This window comes from Limulus polyphemus, unplaced genomic scaffold (genome assembly GCF_000517525.1).
Source record: "Limulus polyphemus unplaced genomic scaffold, Limulus_polyphemus-2.1.2 Scaffold2218, whole genome shotgun sequence".
Lineage (NCBI taxonomy): Eukaryota > Metazoa > Arthropoda > Merostomata > Xiphosura > Limulidae > Limulus > Limulus polyphemus.
In genome coordinates this window covers 57434-69699 of record NW_013667828.1, presented here as the reverse complement: position 1 = coordinate 69699, position 12266 = coordinate 57434, and the positions used below count along the sequence as shown (strand labels likewise).

General features: G+C 30.6%; 2 protein-coding genes across 2 annotated transcripts in view; one reads left to right on the top strand and one right to left on the bottom strand.

The window, feature by feature from the left end:
• LOC111087495 (aspartate beta-hydroxylase domain-containing protein 2-like) overlaps positions 1–3016 on the top strand; it is a 4198-nt gene extending 1182 nt beyond the window's left edge. The window contains exons 2-3 of the mRNA XM_022394282.1: positions 108–944; positions 2185–3016. Coding sequence (XP_022249990.1) covers positions 108–944; positions 2185–2423 — 1076 coding nt within the window. The 3' untranslated portion in view covers positions 2424–3016. The remainder of the gene's footprint in view (positions 1–107; positions 945–2184) is intronic.
• A 988-nt stretch (positions 3017–4004) lies between these two features.
• Positions 4005–12266, bottom strand: part of LOC106466309 (rabphilin-3A-like) — a 61457-nt gene continuing 53195 nt past the window's right edge. The window contains exons 16-18 of the mRNA XM_013926580.2: positions 9560–9638; positions 8985–9081; positions 4005–6465 (exon numbers count right to left, since the gene is read on the bottom strand). Coding sequence (XP_013782034.1) covers positions 6341–6465; positions 8985–9081; positions 9560–9638 — 301 coding nt within the window. The 3' untranslated portion in view covers positions 4005–6340. The remainder of the gene's footprint in view (positions 6466–8984; positions 9082–9559; positions 9639–12266) is intronic.

Here is a 12266-nt window from a genome sequence, read left to right as displayed (position 1 = left end):
AGTTAATTACAATCGAAAAATAAGGTTACAACTTAAAGTTAATATAATTCAAAGATATACTCACAAAAATTCAGTAATGGAGTATTTTTCACACGCTTGTTGTGAATTTTTTGTAGCTGTGACAGCAAACGGTTCATCAGAATTGTATATATGCTTGTTTGCGGGATTTGTATTGTCTCTTGTTATTATATTTTTATGTTGGTCAAAATCAAATGCGTACATGGAGAATGTGCCAAGCATTTCGAGCCTTGGACTTGGTCTAGCTTATGAATGTTATTCTCACGAGGCTGAAAATCAGTGTCACGAAGGTTATGTTCACGTAAATTGTAACACTGAAGATAAATCCCGTGATTTATTTACTCAGTGTCAAAATAAACAATGTGTACGTTGTTTAGCCAGGACTTCGGATCAAATAAGTAAAAAATCAAAAGAAAGATATTATCAATTTGTAGAGACCTGTAACTTCAATGAAAAGTGTCTCAAAAGGGTTGAACTGGGTTTTAAACATGAATATTTAAATACAGAAATAAACAGTGGTGAAAAGTGTAATATTAATAAAGTAACATTACTTTATGTCATTCCAAGTCTTTCTGACCAGTTATGGTTTGAAGATACAGATATTTATGTTGATGATATTGGCCTGTTAGAAGGAAGTTTTTTAGAAATTTTGACAGAATTTAAGAAGAGCAAAGAAGAACTTTCTTCACTATGGCATTTCAATAATGTTCCTCAAGGAGAATGGAAAATATTTTATTTGTATAATCAAGGAGTACCTGTGTATCCAAATTTGTCACTTTGCCCCAAAACAACAGCTGTGTTAAATAAACTGAAACATTTCATGGGTGGAACAGTATTTGGATATGCTGCATTTTCTGAAATTTGCCCAGGAACCTACATCCCCCCACACAAGGGTTGTAGTAATGTCCGAGTACGGTGTCATTTAGGTAAGATGAAAGATATTTGGGAAACTAGTACCCTCTAATCCTGCAAGTAGTATTAAAATATAAACACAAATCATAATACTATGAATATTTTCTGTTATTATATGTGCTTCCTTTAATGCATGATCATGGTAAGCTGTTACAAGTTCATAAATAGTATTATAAAATAAAGTCATCTTCCCATACAACTTGACAAGTTAATGCAACCTTTTCTAACTAATAAGCACATCAGACACAACTTGAACAAATACAAGTTAAAACATCACATACCAATGCACAGTTTTACTGATGAACCAACCAGACAGAAATAATTATGGTTGAACAAAAGCCTGCATGTGGCTAAGTCAAAATTATTTTTAACATTTAGATCACTAATTTATTTTTCAAACAGGATTATTGGCTTATGAAATGAACTGCTATTGTCAGTAGTGGAGGCCAACATTTTACAGGAGATTAAGATGGGAATCAATGATTTGCTGAAAAGTATAGGGTGGGTTTAAATTTTTACTTTTTCCATGAGTAGGTGTGAAAATAGACTTGAAGGACCTAATGATCCCTTGTTATGTGCATATTAATAATTTCTTTTTTGAACTTCAGACAAGTTGCTTACATGTAGTCCTTTCTATGGTCAATTCCACTAGTCCTTCTTTGAACCATTTGAGACAAATCAGTATAAACTTTTGTAAGCAGACCCTATCACCTTGTAGCATTATTTTCCACCATTCAGGCTTCAAACAACCCCTTACAATTAGTAACACAATTATTCTTTTTCATCATAATTTTATTACTCCTCCAAGCTAATGTACAAATATTTCTACCCAAGTGCACATCCTTAGACATAAAAAAATAATTAAAATACATTAAGTTAATAATAGATCCTCCTGAAACAATGAGTCAGGCTGTCTCTTTTCAGCAAATTTGGGCAGAAAAATTCTCTTACATATATTGATTACAAAAGGCTTCATATAGGAACACCACATCCAGTTTGAAAAATAAATGCAACCAGTCTCTTTGCCATCCAGTTCCAGATATTTCCATTTGAAGCAACTTATTGAAAAGATGATCATTTCCATTGGGCTTTGGTCTTTTAAAGTAGTGTATATGTTTTATTTATGTAGTAAGGTTTTTTGTTTCATGTTGTTATTTATATTTTCAGTGAAAAAAATATATGTCTAGTAATTTGTGTCATTAGAATAATCTATGCACTCAAGTTTATTGAATCGTAAATGTAATTTCTTGACAGCTTTGCAAATTCAAAAGGGGACCAGCTTTCTGATGGTTGAAAACAAAAGGAAAGAGTGGGAACTTGGAAAATGTTTGGTATTTGATGACTCATTTCTTCATTCTGTACAGCATACTGGTGCCCCAGTTTCTTCAAGCAGAGCAGTGTTACTAGTTGATCTGTGGAATCCCAGATTGTGTCAGAAGGAGAGAGACTGTTTAAAGTACATCTTTTCATCAAACATTCTTGATGAAATCTAGTGCATTTTTAATTATTAATAACATAAAGAAGAACCCTTTGGATGCTATAATCAGAAGTATCTGACTTGACATTTATAGCTGTTTGGCGTGACAAGTATATTTACCCGACCACGTCACAAAAACCTTTCCTTATTGTGAAAAGACATTCCCACCTTAGTACTGTGTGTGCATGTACATCATCAAGCAAAAGTGCAATTAGTTGATTTTGATCCTTCCCAAATTTAATTACACACTCAAAGGGTTAAGACACCAGAAAATAACTTAACATTAGCTACCTGCATGTTTCTTGACTTACTTTTAATGTAATCAGAATGATCAAGATCAAAATTATTCTTGTAAAACATTTTATGAGTAGAAAGACAATTTTTTACTTAAGTATAAACTAATCTTACTAAAAATGTTTACCATGCACACCTACAAGTCACATGATCAAGTTTGAACTGTTGGTTAAAGTGTTGACTAAAGCAAAAATAAGGCTTATTTAATTTAGGTAACTGTAAAAAGGATTCAAACATACACATGATATAGTGCTGTGTATATATATATATTGAATAAAGATATTATGAGTAAATAAGCTTTTTAAATGAGTGTGATTTAATTACACAATACACACTGCAGTTTCTGTACAACTGTGGTTTTCCTAACATGGTATTTATTGTTCAGTTTATGCTGATAAAGTAAATACCATAAATTCCAACCTCTTACAGTTAAGCAACTTTTTGTTCTTTCAAACATAGCCAGTAGTGGACAAAGATAGATGAAGTACTATAACTGGAACTATAACTGAAGTAGGTAACACTATTTGATTGATCCAGGTTATAACTAAAAGACGGTAAAACAGGAAGTGGTTCATATATGATAAGTCAGTATTTGATTGATCCAGGTTATAACTATCAGACTGTAAAACAGGAAGTGGTTCATATATTTCATTATTTTATTGATCCAGGTTATATCTAATAGACTGTAAAACAGGAAGTGGTTTATATATGATAAGTCAGTATTTGATTGATCCAGGTTATGACTATCAGACTGTAAAACAGGAAGTGGTTCATATATTTCATTATTTTATTGATCCAGGTTATATCTAATAGACTGTAAAACAGGAAGTGGTTTATATATGATAAGTCAGTATTTGATTGATCCAGGTTATGACTATCAGACTGTAAAACAGGAAGTGGTTCATATATTTCATTATTTTATTGATCCAGGTTATATCTAATAGACTGTAAAACAGGAAGTGGTTTGTATATGATATTTTAGTATTTTATTGATCCAGTTTATATCTATCAGACGGTAAAACAGGTAGTGATTTGTATACGATATTTTATTACTTTATTGATCCAGGCTATATCTATCAGACTGTAAAACAGGAAGTGGTTCGTATATGATATTTCAGTATTTGATTGATCCAGGTTATAACTATCAGACTATAAAACAGGAAGTGGTTCATATATGATAAGTCAGTATTTGATTGATCCACGTTATAACTATCAGGCTGTAGAACTGTAAGTGGTTTGTTGACGATATTTCTATGTTGTGTTCATATTGAAGACCTATAATTCAACAACAAAAAATCTGGTGGAATTTTGTATTGGTAATTGTTTTATTTGACAGGAATATAACAATTTCACAAACACATTGTATGATAATGTTTTGGAACGTTTATGATACAAGCACTATAATATACTCATAACTGGATAACAAACCAAGCTTGCATTACAGGTGGTGTTAGTTTTACAATTTTAGGCTCTATTTGGCAACAGGTAACACCTTGTATTCTCTATAATCGGCTCATTCCATATAATCAAAGCCAAACACAGCTATTTGAAACTCACAAGCACTACAAAAATGTTAATTCTCATGATTCAGGAACCTTAAAAAATCACTTATACAATCGTTGTCAAATGTATTGTTTGCTGAAGCTCTTGTTCAAAGATGAAAGCAGTTATTAAAACTTTGGACTCATGCTCATAACATTGACTGTCAGCACTGGAACTGAAAATATTTTAAGTGTAAGAATTGAAAACAATAAAACTACTTAGCTATAAATATGTTAGATTCTTAGTACAGCATTGATCATTAAAAATGTTCATCTCACTTTTTGTTGTTTTTTGCATTTTTCTAGTTTCTGTTATCTGAATGGGTAATTAATTCTATTGCCTTTTTAAGTTTGTGGCCTCTTTTAAACATGAGCAGGTGCTTTTGATATATTTTTTATCCCAAGTCACCTTATAAGTGTCTTTCTGCACTTATAAATAGAAATGATGTAATGTTTTTATTTTAAGTGTTAGATAAATTACAATGGACAACACATCACATTTTAATGATACAAATATCCATTTCTTAAATTTCATGTAATTCTGAGATAAAAAGTAGATCATATACAATCACAGTTATTGGTTTCTCAAAGACACAATTATTAGACAAGGAGAAGATCACATGTAATCACAAAGTCATTTGTTTCTTAAAAACAAATTATTAGATTACAGGAAGATCAAATACAACCACAAAGTCATTTGTTTCTTAAAAACAAATTATTAGATTACAGGAAGATCACATACAATCACAAGTCATTCGTTTCTTAAAAACAAATTATTAGATTACAGGAAGATCACATACAATCACAGAGTCATTTGTTTCTTAAAAACAAATTATTAGATTACAGGAAGATCACATACAACCACAAAGTCATTTGTTTCTTAAAAACAAATTATTAGATTACAGGAAGATCACATACAATCACAGAGTCATTTGTTTCTTAAAAACAAATTATTAGATTACAGGACGATCACATACAAGCATAGAGTTAGTTTCTTAAAGACACAATTATCAGATGACAGGAATATCACATACAATCATAGAGTTATCAATTTCTTAAAGACAGCTGTTAAATGACAGGTATTCTATAGAGAATTACACAATTAGTTCTTAAAGACACAATTTATTTCTTGAATACAATGAGTGAAATACAAGTTATGTTGAATTAATGAGTTTGTTTTTTGTATTTTTCAACACAATAAAGATTGGCAAATTTTGGCTGATTCGTTAATTTGTTTTCAATCATTTAAGACACTGACGAAATTAAAATTATAATCTTTCAGAATTTAAGAGCTGGAGAAGACATTAAGCTGGGATAGAATAACTTGATGTTTCTGGTAACAAATGAACACCCCTCAGCAAAATTATATCTTATGTTGTCAAACTTAGCTTTCTCTTTTGTTATTTCTTATCACGTTAGATTCAATCCAGATTAATTGTACTTTTTATTGTGTCTATAGCTAAAAGCTGTTATGGTAGTTTTCATTAGTTGAAGTGAGTCTAAGTTGTTCTTCAACTATGGTGTTAACATATAAAAATTAAATATTTATACAATTGTTTTAAGGTTATAGGTCTTTTTAATCACATACATAAAATATATATCTATAAAATTTCCAAGGATACTGAAAAAACTGATAAATTATAGTTTTCATGTTATTGAGACAGTGTTCTAGACTGAAAGAAACTGATGAATTATAGTTTTCATGTTATTAAGACAGCTTTCTAGACTGAAAGAAACTGATGAATTATAGTTTTCGTGTTACTGAGACAGTGTTCTAAAGCTGTATTTTGAAATGCAGAAAAATTATAATTTGCACTATTATCAACTGGTAATGCAGTAATTAAGTAGATAAAGTTTTGAGAAATTAAGCAATAAGAAATTAATTTTTAAATTAAATGTTGGGGATTTATATTATATTTTATACTAGTTTTATACACACACACACAGAAATATACATATATATATATTTATATTTTTGTTTATCGTAATTACTTCTTAGATCAGTTTTACACCCGAAGTAAACTATTCACCAGAACAATCTTTGTACATTAAATAGATTTCATTTGGTACATATCAGTTAACATATATCCAGGTTTGTTCAGTGCAAAAGAAGTACTCCACTCAGTTTGTGCCACTGTTCAATTCGTCTGTCTGGATTTTTCAGTGTTTCCACCCAATGCTGTAGACGATCACCCTTAGAGTGGATACTTAGTTGAAGCCCTCCTGTAAAGTAAATATATTGTATACTCTTATCATTGAGAAGGATTGTTTGTTTGTTTCAGAAGTTCTGTACAAAGCTATACAAGAGGAATCCATGCTCTCCGTTCATAGTTATAAACTGATAAACTAGAGGGCAAGTACAACTATCTCTTGGGCTACTCTTTTCTGACTGAATAGTGGGATTTGACTGTCACTCCAATAGGACCCTTAGAGTCTGAACATACTAACCATGGCCAGATCTGTTGTAATAAAACAATGGACAAAGAACTTGTTGAACTGCTATCTACACAATCAGTCACAGGTACTTGATTTTTATCAACATTGTGCTACTTTATTTACACATTCATTAGAAGAATTGTAAAAGAAACTATGATACTCCCTCAAACTGTTATCATGCCTGAAGCACAAAACAGTTAAATCATGATATCCCTCAAACTGTTCTCATGACTGAAGCATGAAACAGTTAAATCATGATACTCCCTCAAACTGTTATCATGCCTGAAGCACAAAACAGTTAAATCATGATACTCCCTCAAACTGTTCTCATGACTGAAGCATGAAACAGTTAAATCATGATACTCCCTCAAACTGTTCTCATGACTGAAACATGAAACAGTTAAATCATGATACTCTCTCTCAAACTGTTCTCATGACTGAAGCATGAAACAGTTAAATAAGATACTTCCTCAAACTGTTCTCATGACTGAAGCATGAAACAGTTAAATAAGATACTTCCTCAAACTGTTCTCATGACTGCAACATGAAATAGTCAAATAAGATTCTTCTTCAAACTGTTCTCATTACTGCAACATGAAATAGTTAAATAAGATTCTTCTTCAAACTGTTCTCATCACTAAAACATGAAACAGTTAAATAAGATACTTCCTGAAACTGTTCTCATGACTGTAACAAGTACAATTAAATCATGATGCTTTCTTAAATCTTAAATTATTCTCATGACTGAAAAATGAAACAGTTATCTTCTCTGACTATTATCAGACATGAACTGCAAACCATACTTCTTAGTTTCCAGGCTACACAATAGCCAAAGAGGTAAACTAAAATCATGATAATCACAAAATAAAATATTTTTCTTTGAAGTTTTTTTTCATTACTGAAAAGTGAACTTCAGTTTACATTTTTGTTTAGCAGAAATATTTAACGACAGAAAATATTTTCTAAAACAAAAACTGAAAATTAAGCCCAATTTATCATTCACCATTTTTCTATGAGTTTCAGGGAATTTCACCTCTAATCAGTAACTCTGGACAAGGAAGATCAAAAGAATAAGGCTAGGTTTCTTATAGTGTTGTTTGTATATATTAAAATAAATGAGAAAACACAAGGCTAAAAATCACTTTAATTAACTTGGTGAAACAGGTCAGTTTCCTTTTTCAAACTTGTATTTTACCATTAAAAACAAGATGTTTAAATAATAATACTCTTCCTAACTTGAACTTTTATGCCTCCATGATAAAATAATCAGTAGCATTACTTTCATATTCACTTTTTAACATAGCTTTGTGTGTTAGCTGCATACACACACACACACACACACACAACATTATAAAATAGCCATGTCTCCCACATCTAAATAATAGCAGTACACATCATGCAAGACAGTGACATTAAGTAGACTATAATAAAATCTTGGCTTATGATGTAAAACATTTAGATAATTAGCAGCATCTGTGAATAGTTCAAAACTTTTATGCCAGTATTTGGTATACTTGTAGAGTCATTTAGATATATATTGATGATTAACCAACAAAAAGAATGTCACTTAAAATGAGAAAAGCATTAATGAAGATAAGGAACAGTGAACATGATTAGGTTTTTCATGACTTTTTGTTATGTTTATGCTTACACATTTACATAATACAAGCTTTCAGCGATTGTGCTATATCCATTTCAGTTTGAAATGAAAGTTATCCCAAAACTAATTTACCTAATTCTATATGAAAAATAATCATTTTGTGTTAGAATTAAAACAATTCTAGGTTAATAGCATTAGAACATAAATATATTGAAGCAATTGTTAAATTAACTTAAACACCGGTAAAATCTGTAACAATTAATCAGTGTGAGAATTTCAAGTCTAATTTTGTCCTTAAGTTTGACACTATATTAGAAATTCAGGAATCACTTTGCAAGATTAAAGAGGAAAAAGAACCTTCTCATCTCACTAGGTGGCACAAGTTACATAAATGTAACGAGACTATATAAGAAATTCAGGAATCATTCTGCACGATTAAAGAGGAAAAAGAACCTTCTCATCTCACTAGGTGGCACAAGTTACATAAATGTAACGAGACTATATAAGAAATTCAGGAATCATTCTGCACGATTAAAGAGGAAGAAGAACCTTCTCATCTCACTAGGTGGCACAAGTTACATAAATGTAACGAGACTATATAAGAAATTCAGGAATCATTCTGCACGATTAAAGAGGAAGAAGAACCTTCTCATCTCACTAGGTGGCACAAGTTACATAAATGTAGCTGGAAGTGAGTGTTTCTTACCTATGTAATCATCGGGTTTCCCATAGTCTTTGTCCCATATCGTTACTTCCAGCGTTTTCTTGCAAAGGTCTTGTGGTTTAATATCAAAAATAAATTCCTAAGGTAAAAAAAATTCTTATTGTGAATACAATTTCTAAAGTCTATTAATAATTACTGATCTTAACAGAATTTAGTTATTTTGTAAAACAGTTAACAGACACTGTCATGAAAATATGATGAGAAATACTTATATCTCTTCTTTTTTTTGGTACATTTAAAACAGAAAATTATGAAACACAAATGTAAGTTGTTATGCTGCACAATAATACCAGTCTACATCATAAGTCTCAATCCATTATAAAAGCTATTCATTGCCTCTCACTCAAGTTGTTATTGATTCTATTATGGCTTTCTTTTTTTAATGTTATAACTACTAAGATGATCATTTTTACACTAAAACCATTTTCTTCTATCTGGAATTTTTAAATGCAAAGGGTGTTATTATCATCAACCTCTAAAACTTATGAAACATAATTCAAAACTATAAAAAACCTAAAATAATAATACACTGTATGTTTTATTCTTTGCAAACTTACTTCATTGTATTCTGGATTCAATGTTTTCTTTTTGGTTGATGTTTTGTACTTTCTGCGAAGTGGATCTGGTTTTAGTTGTCTGGAAAATAAAACATAACCTTGTTTGCTGGGAAACAACAATAAATGCCTTAAGTAAAATAAATGAAAAATATGTTGTACCGAAATGTGAATACTATTTTCTTTCTTTGAATCAGTAAAAAGTATACTTTTTTCTTGTTCTACATAATAACATACAATTACATTAGATGAAAATCAGTCATTTTTTATTTTCGATCAGATAAGTATGCAACATATGATTTTGTACTGTAATCACAAAAGTGCAACAATATGCACTTCTTCCTTGGGAAGCAAAGTGCAGCATCTTGTAACATGTAAGAATCCATGAGCACAAAGGTGAGTAGCAAAAGCTATTGTTGTGCCCCACACAACAGTACACAACATAATCAAGATGGATCTATATTAGATAATGAAGCCAACAGGGTATGGGTTTACCAAGATAAATCATCCAATTGTACCACCCATTCAGGTGTCAAGGAGCTAGAAAATGAAACAAGCAGTCATGCTATTACATGTGAAGAAATACTGATCATATCAGTTACCTGTGGATTTCTGTGCAACTGGATTGTTGAAATAGGTGCTTGAAAATCACCATCCTTGTACACTAGATGGATTATAGAAAGCATGCAGGAAGGAGTGGTGTGCTTTGGAAATAACAGAGCCTTTTGCAATAGCAACTACAATGTAGGAATGTTGTCAAGATTCATGGTCATCAGATAGAGCATGACCAGATACAGTGACGTTGTGAGGCTCAAAAGTTGTTCTAATATAAGGTATTCATTCCTATATATATATCCACCACCTGGTTGTTTTAATATAAGGTACTCATTTCTATATATATCCACCACCTAGTTATTTTAATATAAGGTACTCATTCCTATATATATCCACCACCTGGTTGTTTTAATATAAGGTACTCATTCCTATATATATCCACCACCTGGTTGTTTTAATATAAGGTATTCATTCCTATATATATCCACCACCTGGTTGTTTTAATATAAGGTATTCATTCCTATATATATCCACCACCTGGTTGTTTTAATATAAGGTACTCATTCCTATATATATCCACCACCTAGTTATTTTAATATAAGGTACTCATTCCTATATATATCCACCACCTGGTTGTTTTAATATAAGGTATTCATTCCTATATATATCCACCACCTAGTTATTTTAATATAAGGTACTCATTCCTATATATATCCACCACCTGGTTGTTTTAATATAAGGTACTCATTCCTATATATATATATATCCACCACCTAGAAGACACTAATACAAAAATATTTATATATCTCCACCAGCTATTAGATACTATCATAAGTTCTCCTTTTTACAATATTTATGTAAAATTTTACTGAGCGATGTACTAAGTACTTGTTCCATGTGTATACCTACTATTTAAAAATAATTTGGTTTAGGAACTGGATAAAAAAAACATTAAAGAGTTAATCAATAAATGCATAATGCACTTAAAGAAATTTGCTACTAACAACAACAAAAATTTTATAAGTAAGAAAAAACTTACTGACTATTTAGATTACATAAAAGATATGTCATTATACCTGCCAATAAAGCAGCTAACATCTTTGTTGTCATTTGTAAAACGAATTACAACTTTATGTAAAGAATTAGGATTTAACTTAACAACATTAAAAAACCTTCCGGGAATGAGGTCTATCAATACCTTAAAACTGTTATAGAAAATACCATATGTAAATACAGACTGTGGTGTACATTCAGTTAAATATCACAAAGTGATGCTTAAATTATGTTGGATTTCCAAACTATATAAAACACCATACAAATACAGGTTTATTGATATAAAGATATAACTAAAGATTTGTCAATTTTAATAGGTTATAGTCAGAAATACATAAAAGAACATTAAAAAAATACTGTAATATTATCAAAAAGATAACTGTATTAATCTATTCATTATCGTCTGTAAATCAACTTAATGTAAAGAGAAAATTAAAGGTTTTAAAGCTTTAATAATAAAAGCACTTGATTTCACTAACTTTTACACTATTCTTCCTATTGATAAACTTAAAAAACAAAAGTCTTTCATCAACATTTTCAAGGTAATTTAATAATTTAGGTAAATTACTACTCTGCATCAGTAAACATGGAACTTTCTATAACAATGTCACTCACAACTTTTGAATGATACCTATTACATTTTAATTAAATAAATAACTTATCTCCTTTCTTCACTGCTGAAAAAAAAAGACTTCCTATCCCAGTCAATGCACCCTCTAACTTTCTGTGCTGGGTCCTCTGCTGTTTGTGATTTATGTTAATGATATTGAACCTGGAATGACTAACAAAATTTTGACGTTTGCAAATGACAATAAGATTTTTGGGGTGGCTAACTGTATCAAAGATGCTGCAGACTTACAGAGAGATTTAGATCATCTGATGCACTGGGCCAATACATGGCAGATGATGTTGAACTATCCAAAATGTAAGGTGATACATGTAGGTTTTTCACAATTCAAATTATTGGTACAATTTATATGGGAATACATTAAATACTGTGGTTGAAGAAAAAGATCTTGTTGTTGTGATCAAAAATTCATTTAAGTCTTCTAAACAGTGTATTGTAGCTAGCAATAGGGCTAATAGGATTTTGGGTAGCATC